This window comes from Maylandia zebra, linkage group LG7, assembly GCF_041146795.1.
Source record: "Maylandia zebra isolate NMK-2024a linkage group LG7, Mzebra_GT3a, whole genome shotgun sequence".
NCBI lineage: Eukaryota > Metazoa > Chordata > Actinopteri > Cichliformes > Cichlidae > Maylandia > Maylandia zebra.
In genome coordinates, this window is record NC_135173.1 from 61,594,993 (window position 1) to 61,622,744 (window position 27,752).

Below are 27,752 nucleotides of genomic sequence, written 5' to 3' on the forward strand. Positions count from 1 at the left end.
TTTAGTCATTCTGTTCTTTGCATTTGTTTGTATTTTTCTTGGCCGTCATAAATGCTCACTTTCATTTTAAGTCTGTCACCATCTGTATTTGGGTCCACACTCTCTCCACTCTGCCCAGTTCAACTGAGCCCTTGTCTCATGCCTGCCACAAATATTCAAAATATTACCCAGAAGTTACAATAAACCATATTAAATTGTTGCATTATCTAGTTTAGACAGCTGCTAACTCTCTTAGAGTGGACCAGCTTCCATGAAGGTCTTTCTGTGAGTCATGCAATGTGCTGACATCCAGTGGCTATGGCATGAACTGCATCACAAAAAGAAAATGTGAAAGAGCTTATTTGATTGTTTATGCGATCACTTTGCTGAGGTAAGGGAGTGACAGGCTCAGGTTATCACTGCTACACTGTTGTCTAATGAGATCGAAGACAAACAACAATGCTCCACCAGCTTGTAGAGTGTTATTAACTCACTATAATTAAGCATTTCTTTTCGCACATGAACTGCAGCCCTGGTAAGAAAAACATAAATTGACTGTTCATGTTCAGGCCATGACCAGGGACATCTACAGGTTGATCTATACAGAAATGCAGAAGAAATGTGTATGGGCATAGACATAGAGAGACAGGTAACTTCATTGTGTTGATTCTGGAATATTCTGGATTACTGCAATAGGACGGGGCTGCACAGCGTCAACGTGTTAGCACGGTTAGCTCGTTAACACGTTGACGCTGTCCAGCCCCATGCACGGGGCCATCTGCCGGTAACTCGTTAACGGAGGTTTGCTGAGTTAATGCAGTTATGGCGTTAACATCATTTTAACAAGATTAACGCTGACAGCACTAACTAAAATCAACCAACTGGCAAAACAAGAGCTGAGGAAATCTAGTATATTTGTCAGTGAGCTTAAAAATCCTATCCATCAAAAAAATGTGCTTCCAAAACAATGACAGTAGTCATTTTATACATTTTCTGACAGAAAATCCGGTTGAGGAGTTCCATGAAAAAGAGGGTGCAGGCACAGTGAGATATGATTGGGGAAAAATCTGACCAGAATTACACACAGAATGATGTAAAAAGGTATAATTTATTGTCTGAATTCTTCCAAAATTGCATTTATTATTACTACTAATATCTACAGTGTCATCAAATCCAAAAGATCTGAAGATCTTTTCTAGTTTTCCATTTGAAGTATTTCATTAGGCTTAGTCATTGGATTGCTGTGACATAGTAACACATTCAGGTTCATATTATGTGTCAGATGTTTAATATTCATTAAACATTTTCAAACTCTTGTGCACTATTTAAAACTGTATAGTCACACTCATACTTGTGAGTTCTATAGCTTGTGCTCTCCAGCACTGATGCTCTGGTAGATCGTGTCTGTCAGAGGAATGTAGCTCTTTTGCTTGTAGTCCAACACATAGAGAGGATCAACGACTTTTGAGGGGTTGAAACCACTCTGCACCAGATGGAACTTTTGCTGTTTGAAGGTACTTGTCGTTTCCATGACCTCCTGAGAGGAAAAAACAATCTGAGTTACTTCAGAGTAGCAGGATGTTTAAACTGATTTTAGTAACATATTTTACCTGAAGCCTTATGAAAAGTGGACGAGCGTATCCTGGTAGATCCCTCACTACATGCTCAAACAGCTTCTTTCCATCAAATATGAAGCCCGGTCTTACAATGATTGATGCCATTCCTCCTCTGCCCTCGTGTCCTGTGAACAACATGGATCAATGTTAAGGGATACTGTTTTTCACTGATGCCACATGGACATCCTGCTTGTGTTTAATTGGCTAAGGACAGCAAAAATGTAGCACTTGGCGAAGTAGATATTGTGGATATTTAAAAAAAGAAAACATCTATACTGCAAGTTCTCACAGTCTTAGTAACTGCATTAATAATTAAGCATGGCGACATGATACCTGGTACTTGCACTCCATACACGTTGACTTCTTGGATAAAATCTACCAGCCCAAGAATCTCTGTCACCTCTGTCGTGGATACATTTTCACCCTTCCACCTGAAATTGGGGGGGAAAAAATTAATTGGTAGAAGCATAGTCTGTGTCAGACCAGGCTTTACACTCGTATGGTAACAACCTGTGTTACTGCTGGCATCTGTCCTTTTTAATTTTTTGATTTTTTGTTTAATCCTTATTCAGTGTGGGCCTTTGGCAAGTCTTTCCCAAGGGTAAACTGATCTCTTGTTTTTCCTTGCTTCGTAGGAGTTGCCAGGGCCTTGTCACTGATTCTGTTCATATTTTTTTAAAAGCTAAAGGTAGCCAAATAGTGGATGATTTACACTCTGTTGTTCTCAAGATCTCACATCTGCTTTTTTCTCATAATGTGGTTCAGGTGGCTTCATCAAATGACCTACAGCTTGCCTTCAAGTCTTAACTAGAAAAGAAGTGGACTGACCACACTGGCCAATGACAAGTTACTGCCCCAAGCAGAGGAGTTCAAGTTCACGAGTGAACAAGAAAACCAAGCCTACCTCATCATAGAAGCAAGAGAGAGAGATAACTAAAGCCATAGTGGCTCAGACGTCACCTGGATTGATAAGGTCCGTGTCACAAATTGAGGAACCAGGACACACAGATAAGTAGTGGGCTACTGGAAAAAGCAGGTACAAGTGAGCAAGGGATGAGAACAGGGCCTGTTAAATGGACTTCTTATATAGCTCTTATCTACTCTAAGCACTCAAAGCTTTTTACACAACTTACCTCATTCACTAATTCACACAAGCACTTTTTTTCTAAGCTGTTGGAACGCTACTATGCAAGTAACCCCAGCAAAAGTGGTTACATGAAGAGGATGTGGGACCTATGGAATCCTCAATACCCAACATCTAGACTGACGGCAAAATAACTGGTAGCTCAGTGTTCCGACATTCAGAAGCAACTGGTATCACAACTGGACAATGATGAGGTACGACACAAATGCTATGGGAAGAGGGAGCCAGGACATTTCTTTTGGCTGTAGTACTCACGATTGGGCACCAAGCCCAAAAGTACACCTGGTGTGTTGAAGGCACTGAGTGTAAGAACAGCTGACCTGAGCAATAGGATCATGGCTAAGCTGGAAAACTGAACCCCTAGTGGCCAAATACCAGAACTATGTGAAGAACCCTTCGAAGGTCTACTAGAAGATGTGCATGCAGCATCCAACAGTCCCTGCTGCGACCATCACTGAAAGCAGCAGCTGATCTACTGACTGCAGTCACTGAGCATCTGGCTAACTGAAGGCCGGACTGTCCTGTTCGAGGACATCATCAGATAGACCAAGTGGCTGACATCCAGAAATCCTACCAGTGGCTGGACAAAGCTGGACTGAAAGACACTAATCGTGGCAGCGCAGGAACAAGCTCTGAGCACACGATCCATACAGGCTGGGGTCTACCACACCCGGGAAGACTGCAGTTGCAAGCTGTGCAAAGATGCCACTGATGCCACAATCTAGCACCTAACAGCAGGGTGCAAGATGCTAGCAGACAGGGCATACATGGAATGCCATAACCAGGTGGCTTGCATAATACACAGGAACATCTGCGCCTAGTAACTCCCAAGGCTAAATGGGACATGCCCCCATTCAGAATGACTGAGCTAAGATCCTGTGGGACTTCCAGACAGACAAACTGATGATGACTAACCAATATTGAAACGGTGGAGGAAGATGGCTGTAGTGATAGATGTAGCTATACAGAGTAATAAGCTAACTACACTTTCGAGAGGCGCAAGAAGTGTCAAGGGCTGAGAGAGAAACTCAAGAAGAGGTGGAGCGTAAAGGCCACTGTGGCAATCAGAGCACTTATGGCAATGAAGCCTAAGCTGGGCAAGTGGCTTCAACAGATCCCAGGACCAACATCCAAGATCTCTGTCCAGAAGAGCGTAGTCATAGAAGCAACAAAGATACTGTACAGGACCCTCAAGCTCCCAGGCCTCTGGTAGAAGACCCGAGCTCGAAGGACATGAGCTTGAAGGATCAAGAGCATATGGTCTTGATCCTTCAAGCTCAGGTCTTTTACCAGAGGCTACATAGAAGTCTATATAGAAAATGTATGCAAATCAAATCTAAGAACATCGTAAACATCTTATCTAAGTACCTGAATGTGTCTCCGACTCGGTCTCTAAAGAAAATGAAGCCCTCATGGTCTTCCGCCATGAGATCGCCTGTGTTAAAGTAGGCATCACCCTTGACAAACACATTTCTCATCAGCTTCTTTTCAGTCAGTTCCTTGCTTCCAGCGTAGCCAAAGAATGGGCTAATAGCGCTGACCTTGGAAAGTAAAAGCCCCATCTCACCTAAGAATAACAGAAGTTCAAAATCAATACAAATACTTGTTCAAAACGTTCAAGTTTAAAAGGGAAGAATAAGAAATGAATTTGTATTCCAACCTTACCCTTGTCCACTCGCCGGCAGAAACCATACTGATCTTTCACTGGTTCATCTTTCACAATGTCATACTTCACCAAATCATACTTAAACAGGAGCTACACAAAATGTCAAAAGGAAATAGTGTTATGGTGGGTAACTGATGAACAGAGTAATCAACTATGAGGATTGGAACACCATGTGGATTGAGAGAAGTATCTAAGCAGCTTTAAAGTCCTGAAAAAAAAAATCAATACCTTTTGTAGTCACTGTCAAAAAAACAAAACAAAAAAAACTTTATACATAATTTCTACATCTTAGCAGATGGCATTAACTCACTGTAGACATTAAAATGTGCTAGTTTCAATAAGAATAGCTAATTAGCCCACAGATCTGCTTAATGCTAAATGTCTTTAAGGGCATTTAAACATATACATTTGCATTAATATGTAAAGCCAGCACACACCACTTCTAAACAATAGTGCAACAGTGGAAATGGTCTGTAGCACCAAGTTCCTGGAAGTACAGAAAACAGACACTCAGTGATGCAGATCAGAGCTCTTCCTAAGACAGTTCTGCATCGCCTGCACTTCTTTGCAGCGGTTGAGGAGAGCTCACCCACCCTCTCCTATCCTTAACACTTTCTATGTGCATATCTGTTTGCTTGGGAGCTCGCAGTGCCACAAACTGGAAATCTGTAGAGAGGGTGGGGACAGCAGAGAAGATCAATGTGTGTTCACTTTCCCCCATCCAGGACATTCTGCAGAAACGCTATCTGACCAGAGCAAACAAAATCCTACAGAAACCCTCTCATCCCCAACATGGTCTGTTCTCTCTCCTGACATCTCGGAAGAGGTTCTGCAGCATTCGTACCAGAACAGCAAGATTCTGCAGCTTGTACCTTTCCTGCTGTATTCAGAGCCAGGCAGGTATTTTTGTTGTAATGTACAGTGTTGGTGTATAGAAGGAATGACAAAAGTCAGTCAGTCAGTCAAGCTTTTGTTAACCAATAGGTAATGAAACTAAATGCTAAATAATTAATGGATTGGTTCTTACAATTTAGCCCAATGATTTTCACAACTACAGAGGAAATGCTCACATACAAATTATAAACAATATGGAAAACTAGATACAATGAAACTATGAAAACTGTATGAATAAACCCTTGTTTCTTCATATGTTGTTTTTAAGGAGCCAGACTAACATATAACAACCAGTGTTGTGTCTACACTTACACATCCTCAAGAGTAATTAGCTGAAAATTTGAAAACTATTAAAAGAAATTTCAAGAAAGCTTGCCTAAGAGATTTCAGATGTGTTGACGAACAATAGTGTTGATGCCGACTATTGACCTTCAGGTCCATTAGAATTGTAAAAACTCTGCTTTGCTTTGTACATTGTATTTACATGTTTGTATATGTTTCAGTTGACAGCTGGACACATTTAGCATTTTCCTAGCAAAATATAAAGAAACTAGAGAATGCATTTACTAAAGAAAAGGCAGTGTAAATTGCTAAAAGCTGAATGACTTGAGCTGAATTGTTGAAATATTTGGGAAAATTGTTGAAGCTGCTAAAACACAATTTTCCTGAAAGCCAAAGTGCAGAACTGTTGAAAGCTGAATCACACAACAATGCAGAAGTGTCACATTTAATCTGCATTTCATGGGAAAAACACAAACAGTACATTGCTAAATATGAAAAATGCTAGCAAAGCATGATGACGTACATGCTCAGCCGAAAGATTAAGGAGAATGATAATACGGAATGTTTTAGGACAAATTAAAATGCGTGTAAAACATTTTGAGTATCTATTAAATAAACATTAGAAACAAAATGACTGATATAAGAAAAGCAGATTTATGGTCAGAAGAATTCAGAATAAATAACAAAGCTCACATACTCTGAATCACTTCAAGACCTCAATCATGTTTCTAAATGTCTAAACTCAAGAATATCACATCAAAAGGTTTAATATTTACTGAGCAAATGTAAGCTGCTCTGTGTGTGTGTGTGTGTGTGTGTGTGTGTGTGTGTGTGTGTGTGTGTGTGTCAGGGAGGGTGAGGATGCAACAGAAAATGATGACTGACTATTGAATTGACCTCAAATGTATCTAAATGTATCTAAATGGATTGAATTGGAATTAACAGATTTTCATATTCTGCTTTTGCATTTGTTCTCTGTATTAATTAGCCTTAAGGTTTGTGTTTTCTAGCGCTATCTTGTTTGTCCTAGTTTCTCACTAATAAAAAGTGGCTTCAGGCTTTGCACAGAACAGGTATGATACATAAATATGTAAACTACTCCCCACTTTTAGACAAATAACTGAAGGTACTATTAATAATTTCAATAGAATATTTACTTTTATAGATGGGTCTAAAAGTACATGAGTCTTTGTTTTTGTTTAATACAAGACATTTGATTGACAAGTTATGTGATCAGATGGACATCTATGCCACCTACAAAGACTTACTTTCAAGACTTATATTTTTCAAAGTATATTAAATTAATAAAAAAACAAATATGGTTATTTGCCTTTTATATATACTCATAATACAGCCACTTTATTAGATACATCTGTTCAGCTGCTTATTAACACACATACAGTATGTTAAATGGACAAGTTCCTAGGATAGTGCTTTTCTATCCCACCTGAGAACTCAAAGTGCTTATCTAATCAGCCAATCACACGCCAACAACTCAGTGCATTTATGTTTTTAGGTATAATCAAGATGACAAACTAAAGCTGAAATTGAGCACCAGAATAGTTAAGAAAGGGGATTTAAGTCACTTTTAATGTAGCATAGTTGTTAGTGCCAACAACACAAAAGAGACAACTCGTCAGGCCAGGACTCTACAGTCCATCTACACCTACAGTGTACTCTTACAACGATGAGGATGTACACATGGGACAGGGAGGGAAGCTGGTTTGAGCGGGGACAGATGAAAAGGGAAAGACCATCTCTCAATCTCTGAATGGAAGCGGGAGTCATCTTTCAACATCTTACAATGCTGTGATTGCAGCCATTCCCCAACCTTCTGTGAATGGTACTCATGGCCTTGATCAATGGTCAAGGTAATTCGCATTTTAGTGATCTAGAAACTGAATGTAATTAGGGCAGTTATAAAATGTATAAAGAAGGTCCAATCTAATACACTTTATATTAATAGACACTCATTATTCCATAACGTTTTCATAATTGTAGACCAACAAAAGAAATCTAAACAATACATTTTAACTGCATGTTACAGAACTGACACTACTTTTAACCATATGTTTTATAACTTCACTTTTACAACTTCTTTTATAACATTGTGGGTCAAATGAAAAGTCACCTGGACACATCTAAGAATAGCTGAAGTCAGAGATTAGAGCCAAATACATGGATCCACTCTTATGTAAGTCCACTGATTAACAACAGCCAGCATTAATACCTACCAAAGCCACAGTAAAGCAACTTCACTACTCATTCTTCTCCACAGTCACAACAGACTTACAGTACATGTATAACTATGTAAGAAGTTGTTTAATAATCTGACATTAGTATTACATGTATGACATATTCAATGTATGACAAGTTTTTAGTTTGTGTAATATCACCTTGATGAGGGTGCTGTGTATTCTACTGGGTTGAGATGATGCGACAGACTTGACACTGAATAATATCCCATATCCTAAATATATCCTTGGGCTACCTTTGCAATACAGTGTTGGTCATTATTTATTAGCACTGTGAAGTGCTGTCCAATCAGTTTTGAATCTGAACCTGAGCAGGTTCTAAACTACTTGCACAAAGGCGGTTGTTTGATTGTTGGGTTTTTCTCTTTATTATTGTAGTCTTTCCTTTATAATATGACTTTGTAAATAAAGCTGAACTGAATCAGTAAATACTAGCGGCAGTCATGGGTAATCCAGTATGTTAAAGATCATGAAGGAGTTCTCTCCATGCCCGTACTTTTATGTTCCTCTCAATTTGTTAAGTTCATCTTGGTTTCATCAGGCCTTGAGAGAGGACTTTCAGACCTTGAAAATGTATCTTTTCAAGAGTTCTTGAGTTAGATGGTGCAAAGCTGCTTTTCTTAATCACAGAAATAATTATACCATCATGCACTTTAGATTTAGACTGACATTTTGCACTGGAATAATAGTGGCAATTGATTCAGTGAGCTGTTAAAAATGACCATCAACTGTGCCAGGGGTGGTGGGCATTCAGTTCAATTTAGTTTTACTTACATAGCTCCAACTGTAGATGGGGCTGATGAAACTACCTGTGAGCCCATTATCTACATTTTTGAACCTCTGAAAATGTATGTAAATGGCTGTGACTCCTAAAAAGTTAATGCAGTACTTCTGTAAAACTCCTTGAATGAAAGCTGTCTGAACATTAATCCCGTATTGACTGTTTGCTTTAAAATCCATCTGCAGTGGTTTAGAAAGGCAATATTATTAAAATGATCTTTGCCCAACAAATAATAGACCCAACTGTATTCATGGATGGGCAGAAGTGTAGTAAAGCAACAGGGTTATGTGAAGAACATTGTTAAGAAATGTCAACATCCGCTCGCTTATGAAAAAGGGACATTTCGTCCAGAATCTCCTCACAGACCATAAGTTTGACTTTTTCTGTTTGACTGAGACGTGGCAACAGCCCAATGACTTTTCGCAGCTCAACAACTCCACTCCTGGGTTTGTTTACACCTGCCAGCCTCGTGAGTCCGGCCGTGGTGGAGGTATCACGGTAATCTATTGCAAGATCTTTCTTTCAATGTCAAAATAACCTTTTCTATGCCCAAGAACCCTTGTACCATTTCTTTTCAGAATTTTAAGAAAACCCATCCTGACACCCTTTCTTTTGCTTTCTCTACTTATTTGCATTTTCATAACCTGCTCACCCAAGAGGACTTGGTTTCCTATTATAACTCTAGTCTCAATAATATTCTAAACTCTGTTGCCACACTCTAAACCAAACCTGTATCATTCCCTCAGTCAGCACCCTGCTGAGAGAGTTTACAGCTGAACTCAGGCTTCTGAAAGCAAAAGGCCGACGGCTTGAACGCCTCTATAATAAGAAAACTGGTCTTACTATTCATAAGGAAATGTTTAATAATCATGTTTTGTATTATAAAGAGTGTATTAATCAAACAATATCTGCTTATTACTCCACCATGGTCTGTGCAAATGATGATTCAACCAAGACACCGTTTTCACTGTTCAACTCTTCTTTCAGGTCACCAGATTTTTACCTGCTCATCCAAGACCTGGTTTGTTCCACGTAGCGCTTCCTTTGCATTTCCACTCCCATCACACTCTTTTTCTGCTTTCCAACTTCCCTCTGTCACTGATATTTCAGAACTCATCTGTAAGTCAAAACCTGGTCAAGGCCTGTTTACCCTCTTTGCTTCCCCTCATATCTGCTATCATTTATTCTTCACTTACTACTGGAACTGTTCCTGCTTCCTTCAAAGTTGCTGCCATCGCCACAATATTGAAAACAAAAACAAAACGCAAAACAAAGCAAAACAAAACAAAGTCTAGATCCCAATAACTTTGATAATTTTTGTCTTATTTCCAATCTACCATTCCTCTCAAAAATTCTTGAGAAGATAGTTGCCACACAACTCCACTCATACTTAACTAATAATAATCTGTATGAACAGTTCCAGTCTGGTTTTCGCCCCTCCCATAGCACTGAAACAGCGCTTATAAAAATAACCAGTGATCTTCTTATGGCAGCTGACTACAGTTTACTTTCCATTCTTATTCTCCTCGATCTGAGAGCTGCTTTTGATATAATAATGTGTATGTGTTAGTCCCCATAGGGAAATAGTTCTTCTGCATTTAACCCATTCACCCAGTGAAGCAGTGGGCAGCCACCAATGCAGCGCCCGGGGAGCAGTGTGTAGGGACGGTACCTTGCTCAGGGGTACCTCAGGGTAGCCATTCAGTGGAGTTGAACCCCCGACCTACCGATCATGGGGCCACCACTCTACCTACTGAGCTATCCCTGCCCTGAGCTATCCCTTGACACCGTCTCTCACTCCATTCTCCTTAGTAGGTTAGTCTCCATCGGTCTCTCCCATACTCCACTAGCCTGGTTGTGGAGTATGTCTCATCGCACTCCGTTTATTCGACTCAAATCCTTCACCTCTCAGCCCTTTCGTCTGGTCACTGGCATATCAAAGCAACCTGGAATCGTCAGTTTTTACCTCCTCGAGCCATTGCTCGTTGATGCAGTAATTCATTTTATATTTGTAATATTTATATTTAATTTCATATTTGCCTTGAGGCTTAACAACACAAAAAATTAGATTTACTGAGGTTCGACTTAGGGCACTACATGCAATAGTTACTATGACAATAATAACATGAATAATAAAACTCACATGTTTTACACAAGAATTGTGGACAAATTCCAAAGCAGAATCTGTCTTTAGTCTTGTATTAAACAAAAATGTTTTTAATCATTTTATTTGATGTTTCAGTGTTTTAAGACCAGCAAGTAAGACTTTAGACTTATTTAAGAGCTTGATGTCATTAGAAATGCAGCTTCCCTTAATGAGCATTCCTTATAAAGAAATTATTTTGTTATGATGGTGAAGTGAATCTGTGCAGTTCTACTGACATGTCAAATTACTTGATTTATTATAATCATTTACTTTTGTCTACCTTCTCTTATGAAAGCACACACCAAGGTAGTGCTCGTTTACTAGAGAGTAGCGTGTAGGCTTGGTCACACACACATGGAATAGCTTATTTCCATGCACTTACCCTGTAAAAGAAGTTGGAGCGGCCTACTGATCCAATCTTGCCAATGTGGTTCATGAAACACAGATTTCCTTCAGTGGAGCCATATACTTCACACATTTTGATTTTCCCAAAGCGACTTTGGAACTCCTGCCACACATCCTGATGCAGCCCATTTCCCACTCCCATCCGCACCTTATGAACTCTATCAAGCTCTGTCTGATGGAGAGAAAAATACAAATACATCAGCACAAGATTTCTGAAAAGTATTACGAAATCATTTATTTAAAAAACTGTTAAGTGGGAAATAATTTCCACTTAATAAATGTCTCTGATTATTACACTGACAGGGTGGCATATAAATAGGAAAAGGCTATGTTATGTAATGTGTTTTAAAGAAATGTTTAAGTGCATGTTCAGTTTATTTCATTTTATTTATACAGCGCCAAATCACAACAACAGTGGGAAGGAAAAACACCCTTTTAACAGGAAGAAACCTCAGGGAGAACCAGATTCTGGGGAGGGGCAGCCATCTGCCCATCTGCCCAGGGAATCTCCCAGCAGCCGACACCTATTGCAGCATAACTAAGGGAGGATTCAGGATCACCTGATCCAGCCCTAACTACATGCTTTAGCAAGAAGGAATGTTTTAAGCCTAATCTTAAAAGTAGAGATAGTGTCTGTCTCCTGAATCCAAACTGGAAGCTGGTTCCAAAGAAGAGGGGCCTGAAATCTCAAGGTTCCCCCTCCCATTCTACTTTTAAATACTCGAGGAACAACAAGCCCGCAGTGTGAGAGTGAAGTGCTCTAATAGGGTGATGTGGTACTATAAGGTCATTAAGATAAGACGGGGCCTGATTATTGATATATGAAGGGAAACCAATACAGGAGAAATATGCTCTCTCGTTCTAGTCTCTGTCAGGACTCTTGCTGCAGCATTTTGGATTAACTAAAGGTTTTTCAGGGAGTTTTTAGGACAACCTAATAATAATGAATTACAATAGTCCAGCCTAGAAGTAATAAATCCATGAACTAGTTTTTCCAGCCACTCTGAGACAGGATATTTCTAATTGTAGAGATATTGCACAAATGGAAGAAAGCAGTCCTACATATTTTTTAAGGAGGAAGTAATTACTGAGGTTAACTCAGAAAGCTCAATTGAAGAAAAAGACTAAATGCATTTCAATGGTACTGAAAGCAGCTGTAGATAATGGTCTAATAATGATGGTGCATATGTTCCAGGTACTCATGTTTTAGGGGACTATATCTATTAACTTTGTCCTCCTTACTTAGAATGTGCATTTCTAGGGCATGTTGCAAGGTTTATAATTTACACTGTGTAGAAACACAGTATAAGTGTCACAAATATGACCGCCATAAATAATTAAGAATTGTATAAAGAGGATATACAAATAGGGATATCCTTTGTAGACTAGCTACAGTTAGCTAACTGGTCCTAGTCTAAAGTCCTAGTCTCTATGGAATTTGGAGCCAAATATCCAGTGCGATATGATGACATCTATGGTATTTGCTTAGCTGGTGGTATTTGCTTTGCATAATCAAAGTGCAGAACAGGACATTGAGTAATTAGTATCCATCCTTGTCAGCACATATTTTGTGAAAAGGTTCTTGTGTCTTGTGTACGTTTCATTTACCAATCACTGATGAGGACAGTGGCGGCCAACCTTTCACCCACACAGCCAAATGACACAGAACATGGACAAAGAGGACTTTGAATTCATGAATGGATGAGCTTGGCCCTGACACTGTGTGTGCGTGCATTTCTACATGATGTAAGGAGGGCAGGAACAGTAAACAATGGTCCTGCTTATTTTTCTGTCACAGTTGTGAACAGTATTACTTGAATGACTCAGTGGAGCAGTTACAATGACAACTTCCATTAAAAATAATAAAAGAAAAATACTTATTGACATAAACTCTAACAATAACATAGTAATATTATAAGAACATCTAACAGAACATTTTAGGTACATCTATAATTTTGTCTGCTTCTCCTTATTTAGTCCCTTTGCTCTGTCAACCATTACTATATGCAGATTATCTGGACCCTTTTCTAACCTCATGGTTTAGTAACATATTTAGACGGATGAAAATTGTGATGAGATATTAACAGAAAAAAATGTCTGTGTCATTTCCAGCTGAGCCTAGGTGAGAAGAGCAAGTAATTGTTGCATGCACTTTCTGTATGTCACCCCACGCCAAAGCCAAACATATTGCCAGGAGTGAGAATGCATCTGACACAACATCTGTCCTGCCCTGATCTACTTATATTATCTAGAGCTGTTAAAAAGTTTGAATTTCAAATGACGATGGTTTTACACCATAATGTAACAAGAATAAACTAATTTAGGGTAGTGAGTGGGTCCAGCCAGCAACAGGTTACCTTTGTCTGGTTGCAGAGGTACCTGCAGAGTTCACCAATATACTGGAAAATAGTAACATCATGTTTTCTGCAGTCATTCCAGAACTGAGAGGCTGAGAACTTCTTCTTCAAGACTAAGGTTGCACCTATGGTAGAATAGACAACAATGCAGTTAATAACACTGTTATGGGATGAAATTAGAATGATTCCTCTTTTTAATACATCTGTTAAGCTCTGTTTTATTATACTGGCCCACAGAAAGACAAGTACAAAACATAATGCAGTAGTGACATGCAAACTGGGAGCTGCCTGAGAGCTGAAGTCTCTGCATTCCATTGTACTATCCACAAGAAAGCCTACATCATGACAGTCAAGTGCTCAGTGGGTATAATATGATACTATGAGGTTTTTAAAATAACAGAGTTCGTGATCGTTCTTGATTGGATTTAACATGGAGGCGGCTAAGAGAAGCTAACGTAAGAGACATTAAAGTTCTATTTCTAGTCCCTGTTAGTATTCTCATAGCATTTTGGACCCTCTGAAGGTTGGTACTAGAGGCCAAGGTAATGCCATCAAGATTAAGGATATACTAACCTGATTTTTGGATTGGCTATAGGCCCAACCCTTACCCCCCAAAAATCAGATATCACTGTCAATTCTTTCCTTGGTTAGAAAAAAACCCAAAAACAAACACAACAACAAAAAAACCCCAGCCTTCGCAACATCTAGCCAACCCAATAACACTTTTGAGGACTTCAGTATAAAAGTCTACAATCAACAGACCCCATCATAATTGATTTTTAAGAAAGTTTGCAAATGGTGCAAACCACTGATTCCACTCAATAACAGAAAAACCAGATCAGATTTTGCCCTATAATTTCCTTCTTTTAAATTCAGATAACACTGAGGTCATTTGTACTTGGCCCTAAAAATCTTAGACATATGGGATCTAACCCAATGCTTAGTCTGCATGGCATTGATTTTGATCAGGATATGTGCATATTAACTATCAGGGCATTAGCTTTACCAAGGATTGTTTTCAGAACTTGTCAAGATGTTGATCTCAGAATGTGAAGGATTCAGCATCACTAACTTTGGCATAGATGGAACAGATCCGCAAAGCAGTTAATCATCAATACTATGAAACAACAAACAAAAACTCCTCGAAATTACTCCATAAGCAGAAGAGAATGAACCGACTGATGAATTCAAAAACATACGAGATTACTTTTATGTTCAAACTGCAGAAACAGTTTTCAGTGTACTTAACAACAATAATATTCCCATCTGAGAATCTTGCAGCATAAAATAAAGCTGCTTGTTAAAGTGAAACATGAGATCTTCAAAGAGGTTTGGTAGTTACATTGTGCTGAGTAGACAATGTCTGCAGCTCTGAAAAACAGCCAATATTCAATATTCAATGCCAATAGAACCAACTCTCTGAAGCATGGAACTTAAATCATAAAAGCAGCAAAAGCAAGTTGCTGGGTGTCATAAGAACACGTCTCTGTGTAATCTTATCATCTTGAATTATAAAACAGTCCAAGATAAATCTTGCTTACATCCTTAAACAATAATGTCAATAGGGCTCATTTACTAATATTTGCATGGAAACATCTTAACCTGTGCAAAAAGTTCACATGCAAAATTACCATCGATTACCATATCTTTTTTTTCTCACAGCTATACTTACTACAGCAAGTATAGCTATACTGTCAGACCCTAATCGTGAAGGGATTAGCAATGCAGAGATATTTGTAGACCTACCTAGCTCTATAGTTCCACCTACACCAATCAGGGATGCTGCGCTGTGATAGAGTGGCAAGGTGACATAAATTACATCATCTTCAGTTGCCCCAAATGCCCAAAAACCTGCTGCTGCCTTCAGGCTCTGGAGGTGAGAGATCACTGCAGCCTTAGGAAGACCTGTGGGGAAATAACCGCATAACGTTATATTTGGGACGCTACATTTACAAAATAGCAAATAGCATGCTTTTGATTGAATAAGCGGCCATCTGAAGAACAATTCAAGCTTGAATTCTGCATAAATGAAGTGAACACCTTTTTGGGATGCGAAGCTCTCGGTCCAATAATGAAAGAGGAGGGTATACCATAGATGCAATAATGCCAGTCACCAACCTTTCAACCTTTCCCACTCTGTGCTGTCCCTGTTTTAAAAGCCCATCCCTACCTCTGACCTTGAAGTCGAGGTTTCTGAGATTTGAACTGTCTGAGTAAGTAAATGCATCTATGCCGTCAAGTTGAAAATCCTACATTGCCTAGTTCTCGAGTTATGGCACTCACAAACTCGGGTGTCCATGCCACCTGCGTGTCCCGCCAGGGTGGCAGCAATACCTCAACTTTTATGGCTTAAGGGATAGAAATCATTGTCCCCACTGTATAGATGGGACAAACCCTGTGTTGAACCAGTTTCTGTGTTCATGTGACAAAGAAAAACACAATATGACAAAACTATACATAGATAGTTGTACTTTATTAAGCAAACTGTGTAACCTTTCATAGTGCAGGCTGGTAAAAGTAAATTAATGTTAAACTTAGTAACTAGTAAAAACATCCATCAGGCAGTTTGAGCAATGACAAGGAAATTAGGATCATTTGTCCTTCAAAATCTTTTCAGTTCACCAGTATTTCTGGCCTAATTTAAACACAAGCAGCAGTTTATTCTTCAGTATCACATTTATGTTAAGATCATAACTCTGACTCAGCCATTCCAATAAGCCAATCTCTTTTAAACATCAGTATATGGATATCCCCAAATTATTATGTTCCCCTGACTATCCTTCACACATGGGATGATGGAATAATGAGTCTGGTGTGTGGTGTGCACCGGCTTTCTTGCTCCAAACATTTCAATGTTTTCACTAACTTGTTGTGCAACTTTAGATCATGTAAATCACAAATACAGTTTCCATGTCAAATACTGTAGAATGTATGAATGAGTAATTTAAACTGTATTAAAAATGAAAACAGAATTTTATCACCTTCATGCTCCCCCAACCGACACAACCATCCTGCCCAAATACAGGCTTGAGATTTTAGGCTCTCTTTTCTAGGCAACTGCTTCTGATCTCATCCACAATGCTCGACACCAACACATGAAGCGCTTTTTTAATAATATAATATAATATTCTTTGTGAGTACTGAACTGGTCATCACACTTTCATCAGTTTGCTTCTCAAACCCTCAAACCACCCTGCTTATAAACCACTTGCACAGCTATATAACAAGAGTATATCAGATAGAGTAACATTACACTTTACAGACTGCATAAAATAGAACATCCACTCTTCAAGAGTAATTTTATCGAAAACAATGGACAACACCAATACTTCTTAGCCAACAGGCTTCAGTTCATCTGGTTAAAACATACCTTCTTAGTTGAGCCCTGGCTAGATGTTGAACAGGCACTATGCAAAGATCTAGAGATTTCAGACCTACCATTTATTAGCTCAAACATCAAAAGACATGAATGCTTTAAAAGTATCAACATCAGCTTTTCTCTGACAGCATGGTGGGAGTTTCTAAAAATAACGGAGTCTTCATTAATCCCATGCAAACGTACACCTATCTGGAATAACCCTGACATATTACAAAACAATAATATGATTAATTTCCCAGAATGGAGTTGTAAAGGAATTAAATACTTAGAACATATATTAGAGGGAACAGAATTTATTCCATTTGACAGACTAGTTGCACAATATGGGATCAACAAGACAAGATTTTTAGAATATCAACAAATTAAATCCATAGTAAAAAAGAAATTTAACCTCAGTCAAGTTGAATTACAAACACCACTAAGTGCGGCACATTTTCTTACTCTTAAATCCCCCAAATTATTATCTAAAATATACAGAACACTTTCTAAATTAGATGAATCAATATCCCTTCCTATTGCAAATTGGGAAGCAGATTTATCAGTCAGCTTAGACCAAAACTTCTGGTCTCAGATTTGCTTAAAAACCTTTAAATTAATTAAAAATCCCAGTCTGCAATTAATACAATACAAAATACTACATAGAGTGCACTATACAGGTCATTGGATGTTCAAGATGGGCTTTACATCTTCCAACAACTGCTCACACTGTCAAGGCAATACACCAGACAATTACATCCACGCTCTTTGGTTCTGTCCACCAGTGCAAAAGTTTTGGCGCGAGATATGTGAAGACTTATCGAAGTGTCTGAAATGTAACATTCCAACCTCCCCCTCAGTGTGTTTGTTGGGCAGCTTAGATAATGTCACTTCAGAAAAGAATATCGCCCATATGGTTTTCACTGCCCTATGCATAGCCAAGAAAACAGTCCTCATGAACTGGAAAAATAAAAATAATCTTAATTCTAACCAATATAGAAATTATCTATTAGATTACATTAGTCTTGATACAGCCTCTGCCACCACATCAGATCAATTGCTCTGGACTCCTTTTATCAGCTCCATCACCTAGTGGGGGTGGGGGGTCATAGTTTGGTCCCGCCTTCACTGTTGTGATTGGTATGGGAGTAGGGACAGGCTTAGGGCGTCGGGGGGTTCCCCGGAGGCATCTTCCTTGGGGGGCTCAACCCGGGGTAGCGGTCATGTCCGGTTGGGGGCTCTGTTGGCTCTCAGGTGACTGTTTCCTCGCGGCTGCGTGCAGCGGGGCTAGGGGAGGGTCTGTGCTGACGGACGTGGGTTACTGACCTGGTAGCCTGGCTGGCCCTGGGTGGGTCCGGGATGGGCGTGAGGTTCTGGGGGCGCTCCGTCTCTGGGCTGGGGCCCGGGCCAGGCCTCGGGGGCTTGGATCCTGGTTGGTGTGTTGCCGGGGTTGTGGGCGGGTGGGTGCATGGGGGCCCGGCCCTGGAGCAGGGTGCCGCCGGTGCGTCGAACCACCTGGGGGGCTCTTCAACTGGTGGGGGAGATGGTCACATCTTGCAGGAGCTTTCCTCTCTTCAGGAACTCTCTCTGCAGGAGGGGGAGATACAGGAGAGGTGGAGGAAGATCTCAGCCTGGGCGTTTACTGTCTTATGTAGTCTGGAAGATGAGTGGATGGTGGGGTGGGTGCAGTTTTCTCTGTGGTGGGGTTGGGTGGACTGTCCCGGGCTCTGTGGGGCCGGGAGGCGCTGCTGCACTGGGCCCCGGTCTGGATGGGCCTGGGCCCCCTTTCCCTGGCGGGTCGCGGAGTGTGGGAGTGCCTACTGGGGTCAGCGGGGGAGCTGGCCCCAGGGAGGGGTTACCTGCCCCTCCCTTCCTTCCCTCCCCATCTCCAGCTGCCTCCCTCTTCCCGCTCCACCACAACCACCCACACATGCAGGGCCTTGGAGTAGGGGTATGTCACCAGGGTGCAGAGGAGGCTACCCCCCCTCTGTCCCCTTCTGGTTGCCTCTGCCTCAATTTTATCCCACAACTTAGACATTCACATTACTCACACTCTCATTACACATACATATAGGATCTTGGGGGTGGGCACAATCACGGAGTCCAAATTACCATCAGGGTGTACACCTCACCCCTGGCATCGTTGCCCACCTCTCAATTTTAAATACACTTAGACATTGAGGGCTATCAGGAGGGACCATGCGCTTACCTGCTGCTCTCTGGCAGGTAGCTCCATGCCCTCCTGGGTTTTAATTGCACCTTAGAACACACATGCATCAACACTACAATGAGCGGGTGGAGGGAGGTTTGGAGTCTTCTCCCACCCCCATTCTCTGCGGCCTGCTGGAGCGGGAGGGCTAGGTGGAGTTGGCCGTCCGACTGCGGTCTGGAGTGTGGGGCCTCCCTGCTGCTACGGAGTCGGGGTGGTCTGCCTCTCCCCACCGCAGGGAAAAGGGTAACACCACCTGGGTCTGGGTGCAGTTCCCCCCTCCAGGGGCAAGGGTACCTAGACCCGGTTTGTAGAGTACGCTTGGGGAGTGTGATCGTGTGTACAGCGTCTCTTTATGTCTGTCTCCACGTTGGTTGAGTGTGGAGTGAGTGCATATGAGAGCATGAGGGGGGGAATGGATGTTTGTGTCTGTGTGTGCCTGTATGTCTGTGTCTATATGTCAGGCTGGGTATCAGACGCCACCTCTCTGGGGACACCTCAGGCCCTCCAAGGTTTGGAGGCCTATCTCCACCTACCACCACTTCCCCTGCCGGTGGCGGACTCCCTCAGGTGTCGGTGCGTTGGTGGTTCTTTGTGTCCGGGGATGGGCGTCCAGGTACACACCGGCTCACTCCTTGGCGGCCGCTTATCGGGGCCTGGAGCCTGGGGCTCGCTCGGGCCCCTTCGGGGGTGGGGTGCCCCCGGCCTCTCGGCCTGGGGCTCGGTCACTCAGGCACAGCTGGGGGCCGGCGGAGCTCACGGGCGTGTCACTGCAACCCCCCCTGGCTTCTGCTCCGCGGCTGCTGAGTGAACCCTCATCTGGGACTCTCCTCAGCTCTTACTGGAACAGTGGCGCGGCTGCCCCTCTGTTGGTCTTCCATGGTCTCTTGTGTTCTGGGGGCCTCTGGATGTCTGGAGTTTTGATCTCCTCCATACCTGCTTCACACCCTGGAGGACGGGGCTGTGGCTCCCCACACTCCCTAGCAGATCGTTACATGGAGAAACCTTTGGAATACAAGCGCGCTGATCCACACAGGTATGCACACGGGTGTTCACTGCTCGTAGACCCAAATTACACCTTTCTTGGCTGCTACTTCGAAGCACATCTGTCCTGCGTGCTGCACAACAACATTGAATATTTAGTATTTACTGCTGTTTACACTTAGCTAGATTAATGCGATGGTGTTGTGTTTAGTATGTTGCTTTATTATTATTTTTTGTCTTTTTTTGCTTGTTTTCTATTCTTCTCTCAACAGGAACAGGTGATCCAGGAGATTTTTATTTTTTTTCTCCCCCCCTTTCTCACTGTCCCTCTCCCCTTCTGTTTTTCCTTTCCTTCCTCTTTCTTTCTCCCTTTCCTATCTCTCACTCATGTCTGTCCCGTCTGTAACATCTGAAAATAAAATATAATAAATAATAAAAACAAAGATCGACCAAATGGACCAATACGGCAATGCCACGATGATCCATTTGGCAAAGTAAATCCATTGGGTATCCTTGTTGGTCTTCAGACAACAATTCTGATGGCTAAAGAACCAAATGGGACAGGCGAGAAGAGAAAAAAAAAAAAAAAAGAAAAAGAAAACAATGGACAACTGGTACAATTTGTCCCAACATATAAATAAGCACCACTCATTAATTAATAATTGGGGGTCACTGCACCTAGTGCTCCGATTATCCCTGGGACCACTGTTACCTTCACCCTTTACACACTCAAGCTCTTCTCTAAGCCCTTGGTATTTCTTAAGCTTCTCATGTTCCTTATTCCTGATGTTGCTGTCATTCGGTATTCCTACGTCTATCACTACGGCCGTCTTCTTCTGCTTCTTGACCACCATTTTGTCCGTCTGTATCTGGAAGTCCCACGGGATCTTAGCTCGGTCATTCTCGGCCAACCTAGGGGCCGTCTCCCATTTTGATCAATTTCTGTAATGTTGCCTTCTGGTAGTGTGATCCCCCTCAGTTCGGACTACTGTCCCTCTCTTTGTTATCATCTAACTACACTTCTCCAGTCTGAATGACATTCCAATGTCGTTGCTGTATATCCTGGTGGTGTGGATCAGTGAACCGATGTCTCATTTACTCTTGGCACACAGCTTAATGTCATCCATGTAGAGGATTGCTCCATTCACTCTGGCAGTCTTGGCTGACTGTTTGGTCTACCAGTAGCTGGGGTTTTGGGCCTCTGGTACTCTTGCTAATTCCTTTCTGTGCCCCACTCATGTATTGAGCTATGTGCCTGTTCATCTTACTGGACCCTGTTCAGGGAGGTTGCTGTGGTCTGCTCTGAGACCGACTAACCAGTAAGCATTGCCGTTATGGGTTGCGTCCTTATCCCATATGCTCTTCCAGTATTACACTGTCTTCAGCCTTGGTGCTGCTCTTCTCATATTGCTCTGCCAATGAGAGCGCACCTTGGCTGGTGCCGTGGAGAACAGCTGGTTTATTCTCCTGCCTGGTGTACCTCTTCAAGTGGCAGGCCAAGGCTGTGAGTTTTTGCTTGGCAGTTTCCAAAGCCTCTGGTATGGACAGCTTGCTTCTTAGGCACCTTCTTCTGAAGATTCGATAGTTAGCTAACCTCCCTCCGTGCTACTTTAATCTTGGTCTCTAGTCTCCTTCTCCAGGTAGGGTACTGCTTCTCATGGCTGTTCAACTTGTAGTCAAGAATCTCACTGCTGTAGTGTACATCAGATGGTTAGCCTCGGTAATGGTTGCAGCAGGTATTGCCCGTAGCTACGCAGGATCCAGGTGTCAAGCTTCGCCATGATCCCATCTCTCAGGTCATTTCCTCTCGCACTCAATGATCCTTCTTCCAGCGCGCTTGGGGCTTGGTACCCAATCTCGGATGCGGGTGACGATACACACACACCCCCCCCCCCCCCCCCCCCCCCCATGACCTGTCGTCCTGGCTCCCCCTTGCTGTAGCATTTGTGTTGTACCTTGTCAATCTCTAACCATATATATATACACTCACCAGTTGTTCCTGACGTAAAGATGTAGAGTGTAGGAGTTTTGAGAGAAGTGGCAGCATGCAGTGCTGCTGGTACAGGCTTCTCAGATGCAGATTCAAGCTTATCCAGCAGAGAGTGCACCTCCGTGTGTTTGGTCCAGCTCCTCATTGCCCACACCTGGATGTTGTCCGACAGCAGACTGTTTAGGATGCCATCCAGGTCTTCCACTAAGTCTAAGACATAGAGACACTTATATCATAAAAGGTTACCTTGACTTTGCTTACTCCTGTAAACTAAATTGATCCTAAAACTGAAAATTTAGGTTTAGGAAGGTTTGATTGCAAATGTACATGTACAAATGTGTTTTCTCAGTGAGACGTAGAAGCATCTTGCAAACAGGAAGCCAATTATATACCATGACACTTAATCTCACAGAATAAAACGTTTAATTGTAGTTTATGGATCATTATGTGCCTTTTTTTTTTTTTTTACCTACAGTGCAAGTAGTGACTGTAGGTGAAAATGGAACTGCATCAGTGTTTGCAAATATCTTTCTGTATGACTGACCTTAAAATTCCTGCAGGAAGTTTTTGTCAGGTACCTGAACGGAAAGGACTTAAGTCACACATGTAATGGTTTCTTCACAGTGAAGCTGTCTATGTATTCCATTATTCAGAAGACAGAATTATAGAAATAGTAGAAGCAAAACAATATTTCTAATAATTGCAAACATAATTTGTAATTATGTTAGCATAGCAGCCATTTCTTCAGCATAAGAGAAAGTTGGTAATTTGTTTTGTTTTTTTAACCTATACACTACGTGTCATGAATTTAAAGAAAGAAAGAAAGAAAGAAAGAAAGAAAGAAAGAAACAGGAATCCTTGGACACTGCTCGCATAATAGACAGGTTTTTGACGGGGCTCCCACAGAAATGCAAAGCAGAAGGTGAAGCATCGGCAAATATGCTTCCAATAAGAAGATTTTACTGTAAAAACAAAGGCGGGGCCTAGCAAAAAAAAGTCTGGGTTCACAATTTAAAGCTGTTCTACGGCAATGGAGGTTGATCAAGCCTTGAAAGCTGGTGCTGCTGGATTACTAACAACCCCCTCTGTCTGTATAAAAGCAGCGTTGGCACCCACTGTGTGGTACCATACCCGAGTGAGCATCAGCTGAACAGTACTTTACAGCAGAAAGTGGTGTGTTGCTACAAACATGCTGAGATTGTAGAAAGATTGCCAAGGGTGTGCTCAGCTGTTAAAGCTGCCACAAGGTGGCTACTTTGATGTGTCAAAGGTTTAGAATACATTTTGGTATATAAATTGATATAAATTGATTCTCTGATTTATTTTTTAACTCCAACTACTTATTTGTATTTTGCTTTCATTTCAGAATCCAATGAGGCATTAAACTGCACGATTTTCAATAAAAAACTTGAAAAACTGGGGTGTGTAAACTCTAAAAACTAACCACGGTTGTAGTGAGGACAGCATTTCTGACAACATCATGTTTGTCTGGTTGAGCAATCTGTCACTCTGTCACATGATTACGACATGGTTAATCCAATTAAATGTACAAACAGGAAACTTTCAGTGAAACTTAATTTGTATTAAACATATATTTGCTTATCACCAATTTTTTTGATCCATCCATTGAATTTCTGAATAAATTCCATCCCAAAGCAGATTTGTGGATTTGTGGAATGATCTATATTTAAATTGCAGCTAACATTACACAAACTTATAATAATCTTACAAGGGATCAGCAAGTTACAAGATTTTAATGAGGAGCTATTAAGTTCATCAAATTTTATTTTGTCATCTATTATTCATGTGTTACTCACAGGTGTTGGTTCACTTGTGAGTTCAGGGAAGTAACTAAGTACACTGAGTCAAGTAATATGCATAAGTAGCATTAAGTACATATGATTTTCACTTAAGGCTACTTAAGGGAAAAGTTAATTAATCATGACATCCATAAGTGAAAGTAAGCCAGGTTTGATACCTGCAGTTCAGAACATGAAAGTTGTCAAAGATGTGCCTGACTATCAGAACTGGGAAAAGTTACAATTACACCAAAACTGCATGCACGTTTTAAAACGTATATCTGCCATTAATAAATCCGCACTTTAGTGTTGCGGCTTCATTACTTGGCCAATTAAACTTTAAAGAGGAAACATTATTCGCAGTACTTGAGAGGTGAAATCCTCACGTGTTTTACACTGCTTAACAAATTCATTAGCTCGCCTGTCGTAAAAACAAAGAAAAGGAAACAAATATTTTACAAATTTGTCCAAACTTGAAACTGAATTCATGTTTTTATACCAAAATTTGAGTAGTCAGAAATGAATCAACCATAACTTCAGGTGCTATTTTTATGTTCAGAAATGCAAGTATATAAATGAAATGTAAAATTCATGAACAATAACAATAATTATATTTTTGCATAAACTATATCATATAATGACTTTTCCTGTGACTGTTTTTGATTTCAGTACGTTTTTACAGGGAATACATTGTAAAGACAGACAAAGCTCTGGTGGAGGGTACCAGGTTACTTGTGGCTGGTGGTATAGCCAGTCAGGAGAAGATAGCCAAGACTGCCCAGTCCCCAGTGTCCACCCTTACCTAACTGGAAAATGTGGTAAAACTGGTAACAGCCAGCCTGGGTTCTGAAGATGCAGAAACCCTGGTGGACAGCATACCTGTTTGTTTCTATACTGGCAAATATCTGCTACTTTATTTGTGTAAATTTGCTTCTTATGTAAATCTACAGTGCTTAACAAACGTATTAGATCACTTCTCCTAATAAGAAGAAAACAAATATTTTGGAAATATGTCAAAAACGTGTTTAAAACAACAACAAATTCACATTTTAGACCCGAATTTCAGTCTGCAGAAATTAGTCAAGCATTACAGTCAACCACTAAAACGTTTTTTCCCTGTTCAGGAAAGCAAGTAAAATATAATAATAAATAATAATAATAAATAGTAATAAAATGTAAATAAAATACCATTTAAACTAATGGACGATAGAAATGATATTTTAGCATTAATATATCATTTTGAACTTGTACCTACTAGTGGATTAACTTAATTATAGAAACACACACAAAGCTTACTGGCAGAATAAGCTCCTGTGCTACATTGCAAGGACAAATTTGAGACAAAAATAAAAGATATTGCGTAATATATATAGAGAAAACTATCAATACACAATATTAAAATATCGAGAAAGAATGTTGAATGCTGTACATGAAGATAAAACTGTTTCTAGAGCCACTGTGGTGTATACCGCTTCAATGAAATGAGACTTTTACCTGAACCAACTATTAGAGTTTTAGCTCCACAGGAGTTAAAGCAGTGCAACAGAGACTTGGACTTGATGTTAGTGTTGAGGAAAGCAACCGAGCAGCCGACCTTCGCTAACCCGAACCAAACGCACAAAAAGTCGGGCTCGTTGTTCATGAGCAAGGCAACGCAGTCTCCTTTCCTCAAGTTGGCTTTCTCCAGGAACACATTTGCCAGTCTATTGCTACGCCGATCAATGTCCCGGTAGGTGTGGACGTTCCCGTCGTAGATTACAAACGGTTTGTCCGGGATGCGCTGTACCTGCTGGAGGAACCTGTCCAGGACCGTGCGCACGCTGGAAGTCAGCTTGAATACCTCCAGTTTCACACCGTATCTGACGACTTTCTGCAGAAAAAGAAGATCTCTCCAAAAGTATGGGAAGCAGAGTTTTTGCAGAACATAAACTGATAAAGCAAGAGCCACGAGAACGGACAGACATCCCAGACACAGAGTCATGCTCACGGCTAAGGACCACGAGAGGAGAGGAATGTCACACTGAAAGGTAGCCACTGCGCGCCCTTCAACGTCCCAGGTAATAAACACGGTGTGGCAAGTGGCGTAACAGGGACCGTCCAGAAATGTCAATTTCCGCAACATAAGAGTAGAAGATCACAAATGCTGCCTTCAAAATAAAAGGTGATTAACTTACAAAACATCACCTGTGGCGGTTTGCTTTTTCAAATGATCTCTCACGCATGCATGGTGTTAGATGGAAAGAAATTAAGATGCATGTGAAGATTGTGAGACAGGAAGCCCTGAATGCATGTGTAAGACCTTGGTGTCAGCAGATATTTTATATTAAAGCACTCTGTTCACAAGTGGCATCCCCATCTTTAATCAGGATTTGTGAACTTCCATCTAAAATCATACCGCCAATAACCAGGATAACTGTTATTTAAATAACTAAAGCTACTGTGCAGTACAAAAGGAAAATATGCTCAAGACAAATGTATTTAGCCTGAAACTGTTCAAGACAGAAGCCCCGAATCGCATTTTATTTTGAAGGGCAAACTTAAATATTTCCTGTTTTACTGCCTACTAAAATCAACATGACCGCGTGTTTGTGGAAGTGAAATCATGTGACAGTTGTTGTGGAGATGAGTGGGAGGGCATGCTGAGCCTCACCCCTTATTTAAAAAGATAATAGAACGACTGTATTCTGGAAGTAAATAGTGAGAAGCGGCTGGTACATTCTGTCTGCAATGATATAGCACAGCTGAAAGTAGTAGGGAAGTAAGGAAACCAAAGACAATGAGTTATTTTGACCTTCCGCTGCAAATAGCCTCATGTGTCTAAACTCCACAATATTGAACAAAACATCAGTTATTTGGTATATTAAGTAAGACCACTTTTAAAAGATATCACTAAATTTAACTACTGTAATCGTCTCCGCGAGAGGTGGATAAAAGAGGCTATGTTAACAGCAGTGTTGGGACTAACCCGTTATTAAGTAACGCGTTACAGTAATTACGTTATTATTGTGGTAACGAGCACGGTAACTAGTTATTATGCCAAAACCGGGAACGCGTTACTCGTTACTGGGATTTAAATAGGCTCGTTATTCGTTACTTCGTGTGGCGGCATCGCGGAGCTTCCACAGATTCAGTAACATTAGCAAGTGGTGGAGGCCAGCAGGTGGATGAAGGAAAGGGGAGGCAGGAGCAGCCGCTGGTCCGAGAGTGTCAGGTGAACTGAACTTCAGGTAAGAAGTTATAACCTGCAGTCCATCTGGGTCAGATATGAACCAAGTTTAGTTGGAGTTTATTTTCGTTATGCTGACTTTTTCGTACTTCGTGCTAGCTAGCATGACGGAGTTTCTATACAGCTGGGTGGTGCTATGTTACTGATGTTGAACTTTATTTTGTTCATAAGGTTAATTATTAGAGTTGCCAACCGTCCCATAAAAAACAGAATCGTCTCGTATTCAGAGAAAATATCATGTATTTCGTATTTAGGTGAAAAGGAACAGTTTGTCCTGGACTTCAGCTACAATGAAAAAGGCACAAAGCTGCAGTTATTCTGTGTTTACGCTGCACAGCTGCCTCTTCTTCTCTCATCCTCTCACCCTCTCTCTCTCCTGATTCTACTTCAATCATGAAACTGATCAATGATCAGCTGATCGGCTTTTCTCTCTTGTTTATTTATCGCCCACTTTGCGCCAGAAAGAGGAAACCAGCGGATGTCGCGCTAAACAACAGCTGCACTTTTAAGCTTGATCAGCTGTTGTTAGAATTTATTTAATATTAATTTCTACTATCAGCTGATGTTTGCTGGAGCCACAGCTGTAAAGCTGCTGGTCATGATATGGTTTGGTTATCTGGTGAGAGGGAAACATGAAGATGAAACCAGGAGATGTCCTTACTGG

General features: G+C 41.0%; 1 protein-coding gene across 1 annotated transcript; it reads right to left on the reverse strand.

Annotated features, from left to right (window-relative positions):
* Positions 1 to 1,068: 1,068 nt before the first annotated feature.
* On the reverse strand, positions 1,069 to 25,944 carry slc27a6 (solute carrier family 27 member 6). The gene is made up of 10 exons (XM_004572817.4): positions 25,357 to 25,944; positions 22,064 to 22,273; positions 15,272 to 15,430; positions 13,526 to 13,650; positions 11,146 to 11,340; positions 4,405 to 4,495; positions 4,108 to 4,306; positions 1,929 to 2,026; positions 1,590 to 1,720; positions 1,069 to 1,516 (listed from the first exon to the last, which is right to left on the reverse strand). The coding sequence occupies exons 1-10, from the start codon at positions 25,841 to 25,843 to the stop codon at positions 1,340 to 1,342; spliced, it is 1,872 nt and encodes a 623-aa protein (XP_004572874.3). The 5' UTR covers positions 25,844 to 25,944; the 3' UTR covers positions 1,069 to 1,339.
* Between the last annotated feature and the right edge of the window lie 1,808 nt (positions 25,945 to 27,752).

Coding starts and splice junctions, on each gene's coding strand:
- slc27a6 (XM_004572817.4), bottom strand. CDS start 25,843: ATGACTCTGTGTCTGGGATGTCTGTCCGTTCTCGTGGCTCTTGCTTTA. Junction 11,341..13,525: donor ACCTCTGCAACCAGACAAAG/GTAACCTGTTGC, acceptor TCTCTCCATCAG/ACAGAGCTTGATAGAGTTCA. Junction 4,307..4,404: donor CTGCCGGCGAGTGGACAAGG/GTAAGGTTGGAA, acceptor TGTTATTCTTAG/GTGAGATGGGGCTTTTACTT.